This window comes from Pleurodeles waltl, chromosome 5, assembly GCF_031143425.1.
Source record: "Pleurodeles waltl isolate 20211129_DDA chromosome 5, aPleWal1.hap1.20221129, whole genome shotgun sequence".
Classification (NCBI taxonomy): Eukaryota; Metazoa; Chordata; class Amphibia; order Caudata; family Salamandridae; genus Pleurodeles; species Pleurodeles waltl.
In genome coordinates this window covers 775,486,008-775,506,567 of record NC_090444.1, presented here as the reverse complement: position 1 = coordinate 775,506,567, position 20,560 = coordinate 775,486,008, and the positions used below count along the sequence as shown (strand labels likewise).

At 48.3% G+C, this 20,560-nt stretch overlaps 1 protein-coding gene across 2 annotated transcripts in view; it reads left to right on the top strand.

Moving 5' to 3' along the window:
* The window catches only part of MGME1 (mitochondrial genome maintenance exonuclease 1), a 162,872-nt gene that overhangs the window by 83,877 nt on the left and 58,435 nt on the right, over positions 1–20,560 (top strand). For both annotated transcript variants that reach the window (XM_069234750.1, XM_069234751.1), the window contains exon 3: positions 15,006–15,225. In XM_069234750.1, coding sequence (XP_069090851.1) covers positions 15,006–15,225 — 220 coding nt within the window. The remainder of the gene's footprint in view (positions 1–15,005; positions 15,226–20,560) is intronic.

Genomic DNA, 20,560 nt, shown 5'->3' with positions numbered 1-20,560 from the left:
AAATATGCTAAATGACCTAGAAGCCCACTCTTTTGGTCTCGCCACATATACGTTAGTGGTATACAACTTCTTCCTGCTTTTTTCATGGATGATGGTCAGCTTACCAAAAGGCCCCCTTAGCACATTTCCTGCTGACTTTGGAGATGCATTCTTAATGCATAGGAATATGAGCACGTCTCCACCAAACAAAAAGGCACTTGCTACATATAATTGAGAGGAAGTACCCTTGTTTGGTGGAGATTTAACTCTTTGTAATCTTGTTGTCTTCTCCATATGAGGATTCATGTTATTGCCCTAAAGTAACTACAACTCACGCCCCCCCACATGCACAGTTTTTACATCAAAAATATTAAATTAATATTATCAATGATATTATCAAAGATGTCATGATTGCTGTAATTTTGGGGGTAATTAGCAGTGCATGACGAGGGCGTGAGTTATAGTTTCCTTAGGACATGAGTTATATTTACTTGAGATAACTCTAACTATAACAAGTGAATTTCTATGGTTTTGTATGTTTAAAATGTGAGCCTGACTATAACGTCCCTGTAACCTTTGTTTTTTTTAATGAATTTCTTTTTTTTTTTACGTAAAGTAATTTTCACTTCTATACATTAATCCAAGCAGGCCAGGCCTGGCCCTGCAAGCAACCCCTATAACCACCCAGCCGTGTGCAGCAGGGGTTGGGCGCAGGGCCTGGCCTGTGGCTAGTCCCTGCGCCCAACCCCTATAACAACTCAATCCCGTACTGCCCCCTCCTGGTCGTTCTGGGGCCCATCCTAAATATTACATTTGGGGGGGGAGCAGCCCCCCCAAGCGGATCTGTAGCCCAGCCTAAAAATTACATTTTAGGTGGGGACGGGGCCACGCGGTTCCCATCCTCAGGTCTAACGGGGCCCCCGGGACCCCATCCCCCCAGCATCCGACCTAACCATTTAATTTTTTGGGGAAGGCCCTCTTCCCCAGACTTATCTAAGCCTGAGGGCCCAATCCCCCGGAGCCTGGCCTGAACATTAAAAATCTTTTTTGGGGGGGAAGCATGGCCCCCCTCCTAAGGCCCACAAGCAGCTCCCTCTTTTTGAGAGCAGTTTCCTCTGTCTTCCTGCCTACATCTTTGCAGACAGGGAGACAGAGAAAACCTGCTTGCAGCGAGTCATAGCTGTTTGCTTTGACTTGGCAGCAGCTGTCAAAGCAGCCACCAAGCCACAGCAAACAGCTAGGTGCCAGGGGTGGGCACCCCAGGACATAGCAGAAGCCGGCTCTGGGTTGTGGAGGTCACGAGGGCAATCAGTGGCCCCTCCAACTAAAATAGCCCCAGTGAGGTAGTGGGCTGCAGGGTCGAAAATGACCCCTTTTTCTTTTTTTAAACATCTGCCCCAGGACGGTGGTGGTACCCGGGACTGCGAGGGGGGGGTCACGCAGGCCCCTCCGGCATACAATTTGAGAAATGCTTCAGGGAGGTGGTGGTCCCTGAACTGCGGGGGCCACATGGCCTTCCTCACACAATATGAGCAATTCCCCTGGGAGTGGCGGTTCCCGGGGCTGATGGGTGGCCTGTGTTGCCCCCACCCCCACACAAATTCAGCAAAGCCCTGGGCATTGCATTGATTTAAAGCCCTGGAGGGGTGTGGTCCCTGGTGCAGCAGAGCACCCTGGAGCCCCCACGTTTCATGGAGTTTAAAGACTCAGGGAGGTGGCGGTTCCCGGGGCTGTGGGAGGACTGGAGGCCCCCGCATTAAAAATGTAAATGCCCCTGAGAACTGGCCCACCCAGGGGCCTCACAGAAACAGGCGCAGGAGTCCACGCTTGTGTTTTGTAAAAAACTTTTGCCCCAAATTTGCGCAATTCTTTTTTTTTTTTAAATGTTTTTTGCCCTGGAAGGGTCCCTTTGGGAACCCAACATCCAGAGTTAAAGTTCAGGGTGTCCCTACCCTGGCCCCTTTTCCTTTTTTTCACATTTTTTAGTGGGACTCTGAAGCAGAGTCCCAAGATGGCTGCCAACACTTCCTGGTTTTAAGTGTTGGTAGCCAATCAGAACTGTGCATTTCCCTGCACAAGCTCATCTTTTTTCGTGAATCATCGCAAAGCATCCGCGGCCCTAGATATACACATTTATTTTCCCTTTAATGTCTCCAAAACTACTGAATAGATTTACACCAAATAAGCGAAAGCATAATCTGCATACTGAAATCTAGCTTTCTGACAAATTTGGTGTAATTCCGTCCAGTGGCTCAGGCTGTTGTCGTGTCTAGAGGTCCTACAGGAATTAACATGGGAAACACGACTTTTTTGACTCTCCCTTTTTCTCGGACCCCGCTTCACGGATCACCCCAAAACTTTTTGTGCACAACAAGAATCACAGGCACACTTATTTTGTAAAAAATAAATTGCGTGAAGATTACTCAAACGGTGCTAAAGATATAGGCAAGTAAAAAAATTTGCTTTCTATGGAAACATCGTCCTAACTATAACTACCTAGTGGCAATCACCACTAGGTAATATATATATACAAATATATATATATATATATATATATATATATATATATATATATATATATATATATATATATATATATATATATGTGTATATATATGTGTGTGTGTATATATATATAACAAAGAACTGTGCAATAAAACCCTGAAAATTAATTAACCTAGAAAATAGTCATCAAGGATGGCCGTCAGGCTTCTTTTAATCACCCTGTCAGTTGCTTCTTTGCTTGCAGTACCTTCTTTAAACAAATGCCTTTTATGCCCATACCCTTTATTTAGGGTGCAGCCTGGTTTTCCATAGTCTCAGATGGCAAATCACCCATTCTTCTTTCTAAGATTGATGAACTGAGTAGCTTAAAATTGGGTATGTCACATCAACAGCACTTAGAAAAATGTCCAACAAAAGGTATTAAGCACTAAGTTAAAAAAATAAGTCATTACCACTTACTCCTCATAGCAATGTTCATTGAATAATATGCAATACATGGTCAGCTGAGTCTGTATTAAAAAGCTGTCCAGTTGCTAGATCAGTATTTCTGATGGATACAACTACCTGTGGATTCCTCACCTCATGAATACTCCCATGGCGCCAGCATTCGACGGAAATCTTCTTACTAGTCTCTGCACGTCGACGAGGACGTCACTGTCGCCCACGCGACGCCGTCTGACGTCATACAGGCAATAAGAGGTCCTCGACGACGTGCGGACGTCAGTTCCCTTTTTTCCGTGCATTCGAAACGGTTATCTTCGAGGGAGCAACTGTTACTGTTGCGGTTACAGTGTATATCTTGCTGCGTAGTCTTTCGCTGTGGAAATAATGTCGCAGAGAAAGTCTGGATTTAAGCCTTGTCGTGAGTGTGGAGGCAAGATGTCGGTGACGGATCCTCATTCCGATTGCCTTTGGTGTTTGAGCTCCGACCACGACGTCTCGACTTGTGATTCATGTCAGCACATGAATCCAAAGGCTCTTAAAGAACGTGAGGCGAAGCTGTTTATGGCCAAGTCAAAGGAGAAGCATCACAAGAAGTCTTCTCCAAGACATCGGCGTCATCGAGACTCCCGGCGCTGTAGAGAATCTCGGCGTCATTCAAGGGAGGCTCGTTCCAGGTCTCCGGATCGGCGCCGAAGAACATGGGAGGTCAGCCCCACGGTTACGCCGCATCCTTCGACGCCGTTGCCTTCTCCGGCGTCTCCAACTTCACCTGGACAGGCGTCGGTGATTGAGGTATTGGAGCCTCAAGTGTTTTCTCCGGCGCAGACGCCGAGGCCGGCGTCGGGGTCACCTCCGAGACAGGCACCCCAGTATCCGGCTTTTCCCACCCCTGGAGCCGATAGTTCCGCATTCTTGAATGCGATGTATGCCATCTTCCAACAGATGGCTCCAGGGGGTGCTCCGGCTGGGCCTTTGGCCTTTTCTTTGGGTGATCCTGCGCCTCTTCGGCCGGCACCCTTTATGCCCTTTCTCCCGTTTGGGAACGTGGGCTCGGCGCCAGTGTCGGCGCCGGTGGCCGCTCCGGTGGCTTCGGAAGGATTGGCCCCAGGGATTTCCATCCCGTCGACGTCGAGATTTCGGCCTGTGACTCCGGTGGGTCCATCCGTTTCAACTGCTCTTCAGTCGGCGCCGAAGTTACCTGTGGCGCCGGATGCGACGTCGGTGGCTTCGGAAGATCGGCGCCGATCTCCGACTTCTGCGGAGGCATTGTCGACTCCGCGGATTGAGCAACGACTGCATTCAAGGAGACGTGCTCTCCGGGTACTAGAAGAGCAGGAGTACCAACGAGCCCTAGAGGAAGGAGAGCTAGAGGACTCGGGTGATGGGCTGCGTGGACTGGAGTCGGCCAGTGGGCTGGACACTTCCCCTGAGTGGGACCTTTCGTCCCCGGGGGAATATACTGAGGAGGCTGCTTCCTTTCATGCAGTGGTACGGAAGGCAGCTAGTTTTTTGGACCTGCCTTTGCCGGTGGTGGAGGCGAAACAAAACCTTTTGACAGAGGTGTTACATCCGGCCTCAGCCGCGGCGGAGCCTCTGTTACCTTTTAATGACGCTCTGCTGGATCCGGTTTTAGAGGTGTGGAAGAGGCCGGCATCTTCCCCAGCAGTTCACAGAGCCGCGGCCAGGAGGTATCGGGCGGCTCCAACTGACCCTGGTTTTCTGTCCAGGCACCCTACGCCGGAGAGCTTGGTGGTGCAGGCCTCCTGTTCGTCCAAGTCAGGGCCTGGTTCTTTTCCGACGGTGCCTGGAGACAGAGTTTCAAAGAAGCTAGAGGCGCAGTCGAAGAAGATTTTTTCGTCCTGCAGTCTGGCGTTAAAAGCCACCAATGCAACCTGTATCCTGGGGAGGTATATTCATGCTCTGATGGATGACATCTCCTCTTCGTTTACAGAGCTTCCCCAGGGTCTTTTGGATCTTGTCTCAAATGCCCAGGCTGCTGCGACCCAAATTATCCAGACGGGACTGGATACCACCGACTCGGTAGCCAGAGCAATGGGCACAACTGTGGTGGCAAGGAGACAGGCCTGGCTCCGTAACTCGGGCTTTTCGGCTGATGTACAGTCCACATTGTTGGATCTCCCGTTTGATGGGGACAAACTGTTTGGGGCTAAGGCTGATTCGGCCTTGGAACGTTTTAAGGAAAGCAGGGCCACGGCTAAGTCGTTAGGGCTCCAAGCTCCTTCTTCCACGGCCTCTTCCAGATTTTTCAGGAGGTTTCGTGGATTTGGGCGTGGCTCTTCCTCCTCTTCCTTTCGGGGAAGATATCAGCAACCTGCCTCTTCCCATCCCTATAGATCTTTTAGGGGGAGAGGTAGGGTCCGCACCAGAGGAGCCTCTCAGCAGTACTCTGCCTCTTCCTCATCCTCTGGCGGGGTGCAGCAGGGGAAGCAGCCTTAGGCTTCCACCATTTCCAACTCACGCCTCTCCTGTAGGGGGAAGATTACAGCATTTTCTCACCAAATGGGAGACTGTTACGTCGGACAATTGGGTTCTCAGTGTTGTGGGAAAAGGCTACACCCTTCCTTTTCGGGAGTTTCCGCCCCTCATCCCGCCCCGCCCTTCGTATTGTTCACAAGAACACCTCCTGTTGCTAGAACAGGAGGTAGAAGTCCTCCTTTTAAAGGGCGCGGTGGAGTTGGTCCCGGAGCAGGAAAGGGGTCAAGGAGTTTACTCAAGGTATTTCCTGATTCCCAAGAAGGATGGTCGTTTGAGACCAATTCTGGACCTGAGGATCTTGAATTGGTTCCTCAAGCAGGAAAAGTTCAAGATGCTGACCCTAGCACAGGTGCTTTTGGCGTTGAACATGGAAGACTGGATGGTGTCTGTCGACTTGCAGGATGCTTACTTTCATATCCCGATACTCAAGTCACACAGGAAGTATCTCCGGTTTGTGGTGGGATCGCAACACTATCAGTTTGCGGTCCTTCCGTTTGGTCTTACTTCAGCACCTCGAGTCTTCACGAAGGTGATGTCGGTGGTTGCGGCAGAGCTCAGAAGGAAGGGGATAGCAGTATTCCCTTACTTGGACGACTGGTTGATCAAAGCCAAGTCCCCGGAGCTTGTGTTGCGTCATCTGCAGTCAACAACCCAGTTGTTGTTCGACCTGGGTTTTTCGGTGAACAAGCCCAAATCTCACCTAGAGCCCTCTCAGCGCCTCCTGTTCATAGGGGCAGTACTGGATACAACATTGGGTCGGGCCTTTCCTCCGCCTCAGCGGATTCAAGATATTCAGGATTTGGTTCCAATGTTTCGAAATGGAGCGGTAGTTCCAGTCCTCAAGGTCCTTCGTCTGCTCAGTCTTTTTGCCTCCTGCATTCTGTTGGTCACGCATGCTCGCTGGCACATGAGGGCTCTTCAGTGGTGCCTCCGAAGGCAGTGGTCTCAACACAGATGGGATCTAGAGGGTACTGTCAAGATCTCCAGAGATGCTGCTGTGGATTTGAAGTGGTGGATTGTAAGCAACAATCTTTCGCAAGGAAAGCCGTTCCAGCAGTCGCCACCAGTGGCCACAGTCATAACGGATGCTTCCACTCTAGGGTGGGGAGCTCATCTGGGGGATCTGGAGATCAAAGGTCTTTGGTCTCCAGAGGAACAGATTTTTCACATCAATCTGTTAGAATTACGGGCTGTACGTCTGGCTCTCAAGGCCTTCCTCCCTTCCCTTCGTGGTCAGTCGGTACAGGTCCTGACGGACAATACTACCACGATGTGGTACATAAACAAGCAGGGAGGAGTGGGGTCGTACCTTCTCTGCAGAGAAGCTCTTCGACTATGGTCCTGGGCAAAGGACCATCGGATTTGCTTGATAGCAAACCATCTGGCCGGAGTTTTGAACGTGCGTGCGGACAGTCTCAGTCGCCACTTCTCGGCAGACCACGAGTGGCGTCTCCATCCAGATCAAGTCCGTTTAATCTTCCAGAGGTGGGGGTTTCCTCGGGTAGATCTGTTCGCCACTCGAGAGAACGCGCATTGTCCGTTGTTCTGCAGCCTTCAGTATCCGATGCAGGAAGCGTTGGGGGACGCGTTTCAAATGACCTGGTGCGGCCAGTTGCTTTACGCGTTTCCTCCCATACCCTTGATTCCTCGAGTATTGAGGAAGATTCGCCAAGACCGGGCTCTAGTAATCTTAATAGCTCCGGATTGGCCAAGGAGGGTGTGGTACTCCGACCTTCTCCAACTCTCAATGTGCCCGCCGCTCCGTCTCCCTTTCAGGGCAGACCTCCTCTCGCAGTCGCAGGGGCAGGTTCTACACCCCAACCTCCAGAGTCTGCACCTACATGCCTGGAGATTGAACGGGGCAACCTGAGTTCCTTCTCTCTCCCGCCTGAGGTAGTGGATGTTATATTAGCGGCCAGGCGACACTCCACTAAATCTATCTACGCTAATAGGTGGTCTAAATTTGTTGCGTGGTGTGGAGAGAGGCAGATTGATCCTTTGCATGCTCATCTATCGGACGTTTTGTCTTTTGCTCTATCTCTGGCGCAGAAAGGCTGTGCAGTGGCTACCATTAAAGGTTATTTATCGGCCTTGTCAGCCTTCTTATGTCTTCCAGACCAACCATCTTTATTTAAATCCCCTATTGTTATCAGATTCTTGAAAGGTCTTCTAAATCAATATCCTCCAAAGCCATTCGTTATGCCGCAATGGGATTTGTCCTTAGTCCTGACTTTCCTTATGGGGTCCCCTTTTGAACCTATGCATTCTTGCCCCTTGAGGTATTTGGTTTTAAAAACTGTCTTCCTGATAGCTATAACATCAGCAAGGAGAGTGAGTGAGTTGCAGGCCTTATCAGTAAAACCCCCTTATACAACTTTTTATGGGGATAAGGTGGTGTTGAGGACCAAGGCTGCTTTCCTCCCGAAGGTTGTTTCACCCTTCCATTTGGCTCAGGCAATTACTTTGTCCACGTTCTATCCTCCGCCTCATCCTTCCAAAGAGGAAGAAAGACTGCACCGTCTGGACCCAAAGAGAGCGTTGAGCTTCTTTATCGATAGAACAAAGGATTTCAGGCTGGAGGATCAGCTGTTTATTGGATACGTGGGCAAGAGGAGAGGAAAGGCAGTCCACAAGAGAACACTATCCAGGTGGGTTGTTCTTTGCATTAAAATATGTTACTCTTTGGTAAAGAAGGATCCTCCTGAGGGCATTAGAGCTCATTCCACCAGAGCTAAGTCGGCCACTTCGGCCTTGGCCAGAGGTGTTCCTGTGGTCGACATCTGTAAGGCCGCAACTTGGTCGTCCCTTCACACTTTTGCAAAACATTACTGTTTGGATTCTGAGGTTAGAAGGGACGGCCATTTTGCACGGTCAGTGCTGCAGGATTTCTTGGTTTGACCATTTAGGCACCCACCGCCGGGCGTGGTACTGCTTTGGGACTCTATTCATGAGGTGAGGAATCCACAGGTAGTTGTATCCATCAGAAGAACGAGTTACTTACCTTCGGTAACGACTTTTCTGGTGGATACATTAGCTACCTGTGGATTCCTCACGGTCCCACCCGCCTCCCCGTTGCCTTTCTGGTCTTACCAAGTAATCCTTGAGTGCGCTCCTCTTGGTCTTTGAGGGTGCAATAGATGTATATATAATATATTTATATATATATATGTATATATGTATATATCTTTGTGTATATACTTGGTGTGTGTATATATTTTAAAAGAGAGAGTTTTATATATATATATATGTACATAAAAAGATTTACAGTTATTCATACAATGTGGTGTATTTTTACAATATAATGGATGTTGCCTTGCTCTTTCATTGCATTGCCTGGTTGTTCTCATGCACGTAAAAAATGATTGGTACTGACGTCCGCACGTCGTCGAGGACCTCTTATTGCCTGTATGACGTCAGACGGCGTCGCGTGGGCGACAGTGACGTCCTCGTCGACGTGCAGAGACTAGTAAGAAGATTTCCGTCGAATGCTGGCGCCATGGGAGTATTCATGAGGTGAGGAATCCACAGGTAGCTAATGTATCCACCAGAAAAGTCGTTACCGAAGGTAAGTAACTCGTTCATCTCTTCGGTGCACACTCTTAAAACTATAGTTTGTGCTCCGTTTCATGACCGGTTTGTCCACAAAAAAGAATCAAGTATTATAAACAAAGAGACGTTTTACCAGTGCTTAATATGACCAGGATCCACCTGCATTTATTTTCTCTTATCAGAGTTTGGTCTAGAGCAGAACAGAGAAAAACACAAAAGCAGGAAAGAATGTGGAGGAAGAGGAAGAGTGAAAACAGTGACAAAGGGGGAAAGCAGGAATTAAAAAAATCATGCAAAAGTGAGATAAAGGGGCAGTGTGTCTGGTGGTGGAATAAAGAAGCATGAAGTAGTTCAAGACCACACAGCCTTGGTATTTACCACATCCCTTTGCAGTAGCACCATTCTCAGGCTTTTGAACAAAACGTTGGGCGCCACCACTTACCATTTTACATGTGCTCCCTCTGGCAGATAATCCTTGTCCGAGGGCCTCCTGAACCTCCTCAATGAATGGCCTGTAGACGGATAAACAGTGAGCTGAGTAAACCAAGACAAGTCTCATAGTTGCAGAGTCCAAAGGGAGCAAGGCCTTAGCTACCACACCCTGATTACTAAACCAGTGTTTGTGTGTGAGTGCTGGTTGTTGGCAGTGAAGAGGCAGATTTACTAATGTTTTGCACTGAGTTTGATACATATTTGAGCACAATGTTTATTTTGGATTTATTTTCCAGCGCAAAACTTGCTTTGCACCGAATGTTGCTTGAAAGTAACCTAAAGGAGCACTTGCACTGCTTTGCATTACTTTGCATCAAGGGGCCACTCCGTGGGAGGTACATGTTCGTTCCCATGTAACGACCCATGGCTTTTTGCGCAGATCCCTGTCTATTAACAATAACAGACAGGGTCTTGCACCAGAAAATAATGCCTCTTTGAGACAGGCCTAAAATAGAAAAAAACTTTTTTCTCCAAACTTTTCAAACTGTACATTTGTAGGAGGCTGGCCTGGTTTGTAGTGGGTACCTTGGGTTCTCACACCTTATACCAGGTCCAGTTATCCCGTATTAGTGTTCTAGCAGCTTAAGCTGATAGAGGTAGCTGGAGCAGAGCAGCTTAGGCTGAACTAGGAGACATGCAAAGCTCCTGCAATACCACTATAGTTACACAGTACTTATACACAATAAAATACAATACTCAGTGTTACCAAAACTAAAGGTGCTTTATTTTAGTGACAAAAGGCCAAAAATATCTTAGAGGCAATACTCCTTCTGGAGGTAAGTATTATACACAAAATATACACTAGACACCAAAATAAGGTGAGTAAATAGTCATAGGATAGTGCAAACAATAGGAAATACCATAGAACGCAATAGAAAGAAATAGGTCTGGGGCAACACAAACCATATACTAAGAAAGTGGAATGTGAATCATGAATTCCCCTCTAGACAAGTGTAGTGTGTAGAGAATCGCTGGGAGAGTAGGAAAACCACAAAGGTGAATAAAATACCCCACCCCAGAGCCCAGGAAAGTAGGAGTAAAGTACTGCAAGTTTCCTTAGGACACACTACAAGTCGTGATTAGAGTTATTGCAAGAACCAAGCAAGACTGCAAGCAACAAATGGTGGATTCCTGGATCTGAAGACCTGTGAAGAGAGGAGACCAAGTCTAGAAGTCACAGAAGATTCCAGGAAGGACAGGAGCCCCTACCAACCTAGAATATTGTGCAAAAGAGGATTCTCCGGTTGGATGAAGTCTGCAGAAGAGCACCAAAGAAGATGGCTGCGGGTTCCTGCATGATGCAAAGGATGTCCCACGTGGAGATGTTGGATGCAGGCGAGTTGCAGCGCTGGATTCGTCCAACAAGCCTTGGTTCAAGAAATGTCGCAGATTGCGTCAAAATGGCGCTGATTGGACCAAGGAGGGACCTGGGGGCCTCAACTCAGACTGAGGAGGCAGAGGGGGCTCCCAACATTGGAGGGAGCCAGGCAGCACCCACGTAGGTCCCAGCACACTAGGACAAAGAAGGTGCAAATTGCAGTTACTGCAGCATTACAAAAGAAGGTCCAACGCTACCGGAGAACAACTCCGCGAGTTGAGCGTCGCAGGATAGAGTGCTGGGGACCTGGGCCCGCCTGTGCACGAAGGATTCTTACAAATAATACACATAGGCCTCAGGAGGTGAAGATGACGCGGTGCACAGGGGTACTGTTGCGAACGGGGAAGGCAAGCTCTTACCTCCTCCAAATTTGGACAGCAGGACCTTAGGACAGTCTCTGTCAAAGGGGTCCATCACCTGTGTTCCAAGGAGCACGCTCGATGCCAAGAGAGGAGTCCAAGAGAACCCGTTGTTGTCTTAGAAGGTGCCTGCTGAAGCAGGGAAGTGACTCCGTCCCTCCACGGGAGATTTCTTCGGTCCTTCTGGTGCAGGGTGAATACAGGCAGTCCCCAGAGAGTGCACACAGTGGAAACTGTTGCAGTTGCTGGCTGGAGCTGAAGTTGCAAAGTCGAAGTAGCTCTTCTGGATACTTTGTTGCAGTTACAGCGGTTCCTGGAGCAGTCTGCAGTCGATCCGAGGTCCGAGGATGAAGCAGTAGTTGCAGAGGATTCCTGATGGAAACTTGTAAGCAGAATCTGAAGAGGAACCCGCAGGAGAGATCCTAAATAGCCCTGAGAGGGGGTTTGGCTACCTAACCAGGTATGGACCTATCAGGAGGGGTTCTCTGACGTCAGCTGGCACTGGCCACTCGGAGGCCTCCAGAGTGTCCCCACACCTTGGAAAACAAGATGTCTGAAGTCTGGGACACACTGGAGGAGCTCTGGGCACCACCCCTGGGGTGATGATGGACAGGGAGAGGTCACTCCCCTTTCACAGCATCTGCCTTGTGTGAGTCTGGAAGGGGGGTGGCCCTCCATGTTCTTTGCAGGGGGGCCCCCTCCTGTTTTGTTACACCACTGATTGCCACAGTAGTTCCTGGCACTGAGCAAAACCACTTTGCTGTGCTTTGTTCTGCCTTCCTGGGATTGAGCTGCTCAATCCGCAGGAGGGCAGAACCCTGTCTATGAGGTGGCAGCAGCTGGGGCTGCAGTGGAAACCTAAGAGAACTGGTTTGGCAGTATTGGGGGTCCATGGTGGAGCCCCAGGCTGCATGGAATTGCCCCCTCATACCAAATTTGGATTGGGGGTTCAATTCAATGATCTTAGACACCTCACATGGCCATATTTGGAGTTACCATTGTGAAGCTACATACATGTATTGACATATATGTAGTACAAGCTTTTAATGGTGTCCCTGCACTCACGAAGTCTGAGGGATTGGCCCTGGACAACGTGGGGGCACCTTTGCTAGTGTAAGGGTGCCCTCACACACAGTAACTTTGCACCTAGCCTTCAGTAAATGAAGGTTAGGCATATAGGTGACTTATAAGTTACTTAAGTGCAGTGAAAATGGCTGTGAAATAGTGTGTGCACTATTTCATGCAGAATGCAGTGGCAGTCCTGTGAAAGGGTTCCTCTGAGCTCCTTATGGGTGGCAAAATAAATGCTGCAGCCCATAAGGATCTCCTGGAACCCCAGTGCCCTGGTTACCTAGTTACCCTATACTAGGGACTTATAAGGGGGGTCCAGTGTGCCAATTGGAATTGGTAAATTAAGTCACTAGCCTATAGTGACAAATTTGGACGCAGAGAGAGCATAAGCACTGAGGTTCTGGTTAGCACTACTGACAACACACACATTAGGCCACAAACTATGAGCACTGGGGTCCTGACCAGCAGGATCCAGTGGGACAGGCAAAAACATACTGACATACATGTATAAATGGGGGTAACATGCCAAGAAAGATGGTACTTTCCTACCACGTGTGCTGTACTGTACAGCACATATTCAAGTAGGAAAAGTTCAAAAGTTAGTCTAAGCATTGTATTTTGTACTGGCAGCATACCATCAAATACAATACCTGTTCTAGACATGATGCAGAAATCTTTTCACTGTAGTTCAAAGATGTGCACCAGCCTGATCGTACACCATCACTAGGCAGAGAGCAGGACAGCCCCATATATTAGTAAATATGGTGTTTTCCTGCTCTCTCCATCTCACACAACACAGTGCGAAAACCTTGGTTGCTGCTCTGCATTGCATGGCGTCATCGGAAACCAGGGCCTCAGTGTGTACATGTGTATGAGTAACTGTATAATTATGTTCCCACCTTCATCACATCATCATAGCAATTATAGCCTACACATCAGAACACTTAAACTCATACATTACCGTTTTTACACAGTATCCAAGACTTTTGATTTCACTAAAGTTATATGTTTAATATACGTAAAAGGGCTTTCAGCCAGCATTCTTCATCCAATGGTCTGTTGTGTCATTAACATTTTGCTTCTGCCCACAACAGCATGGTGCAATGGATCCGCTCACTTCAGCCACTGGCTAACTTCACTTGGGTGACTGTGTTTTGCTCCTTCATATGGAGTACATCTGCACACACAGACTTTGCTGTAAAAATGGCAAAATACTTTGTCCCTCTCTTGCTCAGCATGGATTGCACTGTGCTAATCCTATGTTCAAAATGTTTGCTAGAAGAGTAGACAATTGAGGTGAGCAGATTCAGAGTGTCGCTGGTGTTGTAAGATGCACTGTACAGGAGCTGCTCTCCGCCTAAACTTGGGAACTACCCAGAGTTCTCTGCTTCTTTTTTGCATAATGTATGCAGTACTCCAAGCCTGAAAGGGTATGCCTCCGTGTTTATCTTTTCACTCTCTATTTGTAATAAAGATGTACAAAAACATTACAAATAAGTATTCGCAAAGGCAAGAGGCTGGCAGCCAAAACCCGATCAAATGTTTTTTTTAGGTCTGGTGTCATCCGAGACCTTTCAGTTTTACTAAAATTGTCTGTATAACATAATTAGTTATAGGGTTTTTTATCCTGACTTGATCCGTAAGTCTGTTATTCTGTCATTCACATTTTTCTTCCATCAACTCCAGCATGCATCATAGGTCATTGGTTCTCCCCCTTCTGCCATCGGCTGACCTCACTCTGAGTTATGGAATGCTGTACTTTTCCAAGTCACACACACAAAGGAGTACTCTTCAGGGCTAGGGACTACTATGGTAATGTGCTTTTGGAGACAAAATAATATTTTGCCTTTAGCAAATTTATTTTTACATTGGTGTGGCCCCAGCAGCTTTGACAACAATAAGATGTTGCAAAAACCATGACAGAACAAAACAAGAATTGCGTTACCAAAAGGCTGCCGGCCAGCGACCACGCCTATTGGATTTTGCTTATTTGCGAATGTTTGTTCTGCCTGAAAGCAAGTAGCTCACTAGTTAGTCAACTCGGGCATAGTCTGCATGTGGAAAGGCCACCATTTTTAGGCATCTTTACGTCTTTCCTCTTTCACATATTCTGCAGTCTTTAATTTGTAACTGTTTAGATGATGTCTCGAGTAGGACCTCAAAATTGTTAAGCTGTTATCAAGACCCTCTTTAAGGGAAGGCTTGTTCCTGGGTACCCTCCACCCTGTAAGCTAGCTTTGCTGTGTGTTATGTTCCATTAGTACATACATCTGTAGAGTGATCTTTACTGAAGAAGAACATATTGCTTGCCCATGGTTCTGCAGTGATGTTATCTTCCACTGATAATAGGCGCTGCTCTCACCATCTCTATCACTCTGAATGCAGTTGTGTGCGATTTTAATCCACAGATGAAATTGAAATGTGGCTAGGACAGAGCTTTTCACCCTTCTGACAATACAGGCAGTTACTCCTAGCACTAAAGACTACAAGGAGCTACTAATAATGTTAGTTAGCATTATGACCTTATCAATAGTACTTGAAGTGTTTTGTTAAGCATACGATTCCATAGGTTGTATCAATGATGTGTATGACAAGGATCCTGCAACAACCTTTGCAGCTTTTTGGTGGTTCCACTTAATTGTATTCACTAGGTTCGTTTGTTTTCTTATATTTGGTTTCATCATCTGTTCTTTTGGTTTGAGATCTCAGTGTTATCTATCTTTACTGCCTAGCTATATTTTCAAAAGGAAAACAGTTTCATGCATCTTTGGAAGCGCTGCTTCTGTCGTCAGAGGACCAAATTCCGGACAAAGACGACATTGATGTCTCTGGCTACTTATCCAGCGTGGGACACATCCTGGGAGATATCCACGGAGTAAAGGCACTTGAAAGCGCAGTTCACCATCATACCCTTCACTACAGGGGTCTGGTAGACTGCGTAGCAGAGTATCGGTAAGGCACACCATTTTACTACCAAAACCAGTCATTGAAAACCTTTCATGCAACAAAACTTAGTCCGCTTTAAGAAAATGTATTGCTATTAATGTAATGTGTTATTTTGCAAATGCACAGTTGTTAAACATCCTAAATGAAAGCTACGGTATGGTGTTAGGCTGATCAGGTCCCAGACTCGTTGGCAGCCTTAATAAGGCGTGCTTGGTCTGAATATTTGACCGTTACCAAATTAAACAATTTCACTTGTGCTTTTTGTACTTTTATGAAATACATACATTGATTTCTCCCAGAGGATGGTCAAGGGCACGAAGTTTCCCAACATTCTGTGTTATAATAAGCAGGTACGAAGAATTACGCTTATATAAGTGAATGTGGTATTTTTCAAAATGCTTGTGCTAACCAGGCACTTGCTTTTTTCCTTTGGACAGGTGACTTCAGAAAACTACCAAGAAGCTGTGCATGGGCTGTACTCAAACTGTGTCGTTTGTAGAGCTGAGGCCTGACGTGGCCAGAGGAGAGTTTCATGGTGGTAGAATAACAAATTTCCTAGCTATTGTAACAGAAAGTTTCAGTTCTATTAAGGACTTGGATTATGCCTTTCTTTCTTCGTTTATTGCAACAGCAGCCGCATTCACAAAAAGCTGAATGAAGATAACAGCACAACTATGACAACAGTAAAATTTCATTTCCCATATCCCCAAGGAAAGGGAATTTGCAGCAACAGTCGGTGACCAGTCAGCCACTATCCTGCCAAATGACCCTTGTCGCTCCCCTCCGGAAGCCCTCTTTCTTCCTGCAATGAGACGACCCTGGATCAATTTCATTCCTGTTTGGAGGACTCCATTCCAATAAATCAAAAAACATTGGTTAGCTGGAGAACATCCTTCTTTTCTTTACTTTCTTTAACAAGGACCATGATATTAATTAAAGCAGAAGATCCACCATTTAACACCAAAGAGGTTTATCAATCCATAACAACTATCATCAACCAGAGTGAGAAAAACACTTTACTTACTTTGATAAGTGCATCCAGTAATCCAGGTGGGCCAGCTCTCAGCTGAGGGTGGGCTAATCCTCTCCTCCGAGTCCTTAATAGAATTGAAACTTTCCGTTACGGTAGCTAGGATTTTTTTCATTTTATGGCAGCACGCGGAGGCAAGAATTATGCCAGTTCAAAGCTTATCCACCACCAGCTCCGCAGTGGAGGTGACTGGCTTAAAATAAAACTTCTTAAAGGTTGAATCTGAAGACCAGTCTGCAGCATTCAAAATATCCTCCAAGGAGGCTCCAAGCACAAATGCTTTTGAGGCCATTGCCCCATGAGCAGAGTGTGCTCCAAAAACACAGATATCAATCTCCACTTCTGACATGATCCCTCGCACCCACCTTTTGATTGTTGGGGAAGAAACCGCCTTGAAAGTTCTCCCTAACACAATTAGCAATTGTCTCTCCCCCTGAGGGCAAAGCTCCACCGTCATTGCCTCAAAGGCCTTAATGCACCTGAACACACCTGGGAATGACATTTCATCCGCTGAGACGCATGAAAAGTAACCCAATTCTGGGTAAAGAATCTGCTGGTAATATCCAGGGCCCTGACATCAGACACTCTCCTACAGGAGATGAGGAATAACAGGATAGCTAACTGAGGGGACGCTCAGGAGATAAGGATTGGAGAAGCCCATGAAAGTTCCATTAGAACCGGAAACCAAACTTGCGAATTCCACACTGGGGTGATCAACCCCAACTTCGCTCCCTGTCTGCGGACCTGGAGTATGGGGGAAGGGCGTAACCCTGCTCCACTGCCTAATCCTGGATAAAAGCATCAGTCGCTACTGCCTCTTGGTCCGGCCTCCTGCTGAAGTACTTGGGAAGCTAGTGATCCAGGTGGGACGCAGACAGGCCAATAGTGAACGGACTCTACCGGGAGGAGAGGGCTTGGAACATCGTGGGAAAAGCTTCCACAGGCCGAAGTCCCTGAGATGGCGAGATTGCCACTCCACCACCTGGTTCACGGTCCCAGGCAGATGGTCCACTGTCACTGAAACATGGTGATCTAGGCAGTACTGCCAAAAGTCCTTCGCAAGGTCTGAGAGGGCTTTCAATCGAGTACCCCCAGATAATTAAAGTAGCAGACTGCCGCTACATTGCCCATCTTCAGGAGTATGAACGCAAAGGAGACCGTCAACAGCTTCAGGCAATTGATGTGCAGGGACTGATATGCAGTAGACCTTCCTCCTCCGGTAGTAAATTCCCCACAGCGGGCCCCACAACCTGAGCTACTGGCATCGGACTCGATGATGAGGTCTGGTGAGATTCTAAAATTGCGCTGCCTTTCCATGCCTCCATATGAGAGAGCCACCAATATAGCTCCTCCTTGGCCCGTCTGACAAGGGAACGTGCTGTGAGTATGTGAGGCTGCGTCACAGGTGTGATGCCTTCAAATGTTGCAAGGCCCGAAAGTGGAAAGGACCTAGAAAAATGGCCTGAATTGATGATGAAAGCAGGCCCACCACCCTGGCGATCTGGCGGAGGGAGGTTCTTGACTTTGCCAAAGTCCTCCTCATCTCGTGTCGAATTTTCGCCACTTTCCTCAAAGGAAGACTGTGTGTGGATGACACTGAATTGATCACAAAGCCCAAAACGGTGGTTTTGCGCACGCAAAGGAATTAGGCTTGACTTTGCCTGGTTGATAACAAAACCCAGGGACTGGATCAGGTCCACTGCCACCTGAAGATAGTGGGACAAAGAATGTGGGCATTGATCCATCAACAACATGTTGTCCAGATACACAATCATCTGTATCCCGAAAGCCCGCAAATGTTCTATCACTGGTTTCAGCACCTTGGTAAAACACCACAGGGCTGAGGACAGGCTGAACGGCAGAAAGGGGGGAACTCAAAAGTTTGTCCTTGCCATAGGAATTGGAGAAAATGCCCATGCAGTGGAAAGATGGGGACTGTGAGGTAAGCGTCCTTCAGATTCAACTGCACCATCCAGTCGTTGGGACAGAGGAGGTCGCGAAGGAGATGAATGCCCTCCATCGTGAAGTGGCGGAACGCTAGGAAATTCCCAGAGGTTGATCACCAGGCGTTGACAGCCGTGGGGCTTCTGTACCAGAAATAAATTGCTGTGAAACCTGCAAGGGTGAGGCGTGGCAGGGCAAATTGGCCCCTTTGCCAGGAGTTCATGAACCTCCCGCTGAATAAGGCGGGCCTCCTGCCCGGAAGAGGGTATGGGACTAGGAGGAATGGGTTGGGACGGAGCCCTGTAGAACTCTATTTGGACCCCATGCACTGTCTGTAACACCCAGGCATCAGACGTCAGAGCCCTTCAATTGTGCACCAACTGAGCTAGACCACCCCCCAATCGACTGCAAATTAAGAAGAAAAACTCACTCTGTGGCGTGCCTGCCCTCTGGTGGGGTAGAGTCCCCTAAATTGTGTGGCATCCTGCCACTGGGCTCGCTGGGGAGGCTGGCCCATGTCGGAGGCAGAGAAGTTGGATCGGCTAGCCGATCGCGCTCTACAACGGCCAGCCCCAGAGAAAACGCACGCATTAAAGATGCATTTCACTGTAGACTGGGCTTTGTCCAGGGAGTTGAATGTGGATACGAACTTCCCAAGCTCCTTGACGAATGGGTCACCAAAGAGCCCCCCTTGAGCCACCTGGCCTGCCTCCGAAGTTGCTAACTTTCCGAGCTTCGGATCAATCTTAATCAACAGAGATCTGCGCCTCTCCGTGGAGATAGGACAGTTGGAATTGCCAAGAAATTTGATGGCCCATTTGGCCCAGCTGGACAGGACATCAGAGGAAATAAGGGCTCCGATGCTTTGGCGTCCTCCGCCATATCAAAAATCTTCACTAGAAGGCCCAGTGATGTCCAGAAGTTTGTCCTGGCATGACCGCCAGGAGCAGTCAATGCTCTTCATAGGCTTTTGAATGTATTTGGCTAGAAAAGTGGCCATACGTGCAACTATTTCTGGTGAGGCAGCCACCTTCCCCTCCAGTGAAGAGCGGGGGCACTCCACTCTCAGGTGATTTCTCACCTCCTGATCCAGAGGCTTGCATAGCCTGCCGGCTACGTATCTGGCCACCTTGTCCACTAGGGTCCACTCTGAGAAGCTGAGGTGTACCAGCTCCTCCGAGTCCAGGAGGTTTGATTGGGCCTCTTCTGGCTCCGCCGTAGAGGTCTGAATCCCTGTGGACGGGTTGGAAGAGGGTCTCCAGGACCAGTCATGGTCTGAATCACTGTCTGAGCCTGTATGGGAATCATTGGAAGGTGGAGATGAATGGGAATTCGAGCACACCCCGTGGGGCCGTGAGGACCCCAATTAAATGGGCAAGGCTGGGGGTACGAAGTGGTTTGATCCCAGAAACACCTTGGTTAACCTGGTAAAGGCATCCAAGTCTATCCCAGAGTCTGACGGGCGTTCGCACGGGGTCTTGGGGAGGCAGGCAGAGGCTGACCCTGGAGGTTCTTGGGCCGAAGGCCCTTGCAGATCTTCCCTTGGCACAAGGGGTTGTAGGCACCTATGTTCCATGACCATGAGTTTCTTCACCAGAGGGGCCATTGCATCCGAGACTGCCTTAATTATAGAGGCATCTACCGTGTCACAGAATTCTTCCATAATGGGGAAATACTGGACGTTCTCCTCCTCATAATAATCCCTGTTCTTCTCCATGGGGTCTGCAAGGAAGGTACCAGACTCCTAAACGGTAAAAGTATGGTGGCCACCGGATAAGAGGGAATATGACAGTGGATAGGTGTCCCAGCTATGAGTAAAAGACCTGCTTAAGCCCCTGTGGGGCGTCCTAACAAGGGTATGACCCTAGGGATATTGACCAGAAAGGCCCCAGAAGTGACAGGTAGGCTATTGGCCCTTAAGGCCTGGAGGCACTAGAAGCTCTCTTAAGGGAGAGAAAGGCCCAGCAGGGCCAGGCAGACCACCTCGCCCTCAACTTGACACACAGGCGTAATGAATTGGTATTAGCAGCCTGGACACTGTCTGCCAAACATAGGGCTCAGTAATCCTGGAATTCCCTACCTCGCTGGGTGTTCACTGTTCCAGGCTGGAGGGGCACTAAGACACTGCTGTCGTGGGCGGAGGTGCTCCTTAACAACTGTATTTGATCCACGCTGCGCTGCGCTCTGCGACAGGGGGAGATAGAGCGTCTCTCTGGAAACGCAAGAGGGACACATATCCTCTAGTGGCAGGAGGACTGGCCTGCACCCGGCCTCAGTCTCCTCAGCCGAGGAATGAAAGGAAAAATGGAGCGGTTACGAAAGGAGCGGAAAACGTTCCAGGCTACCGCTCAAACCTACGAGGCACAA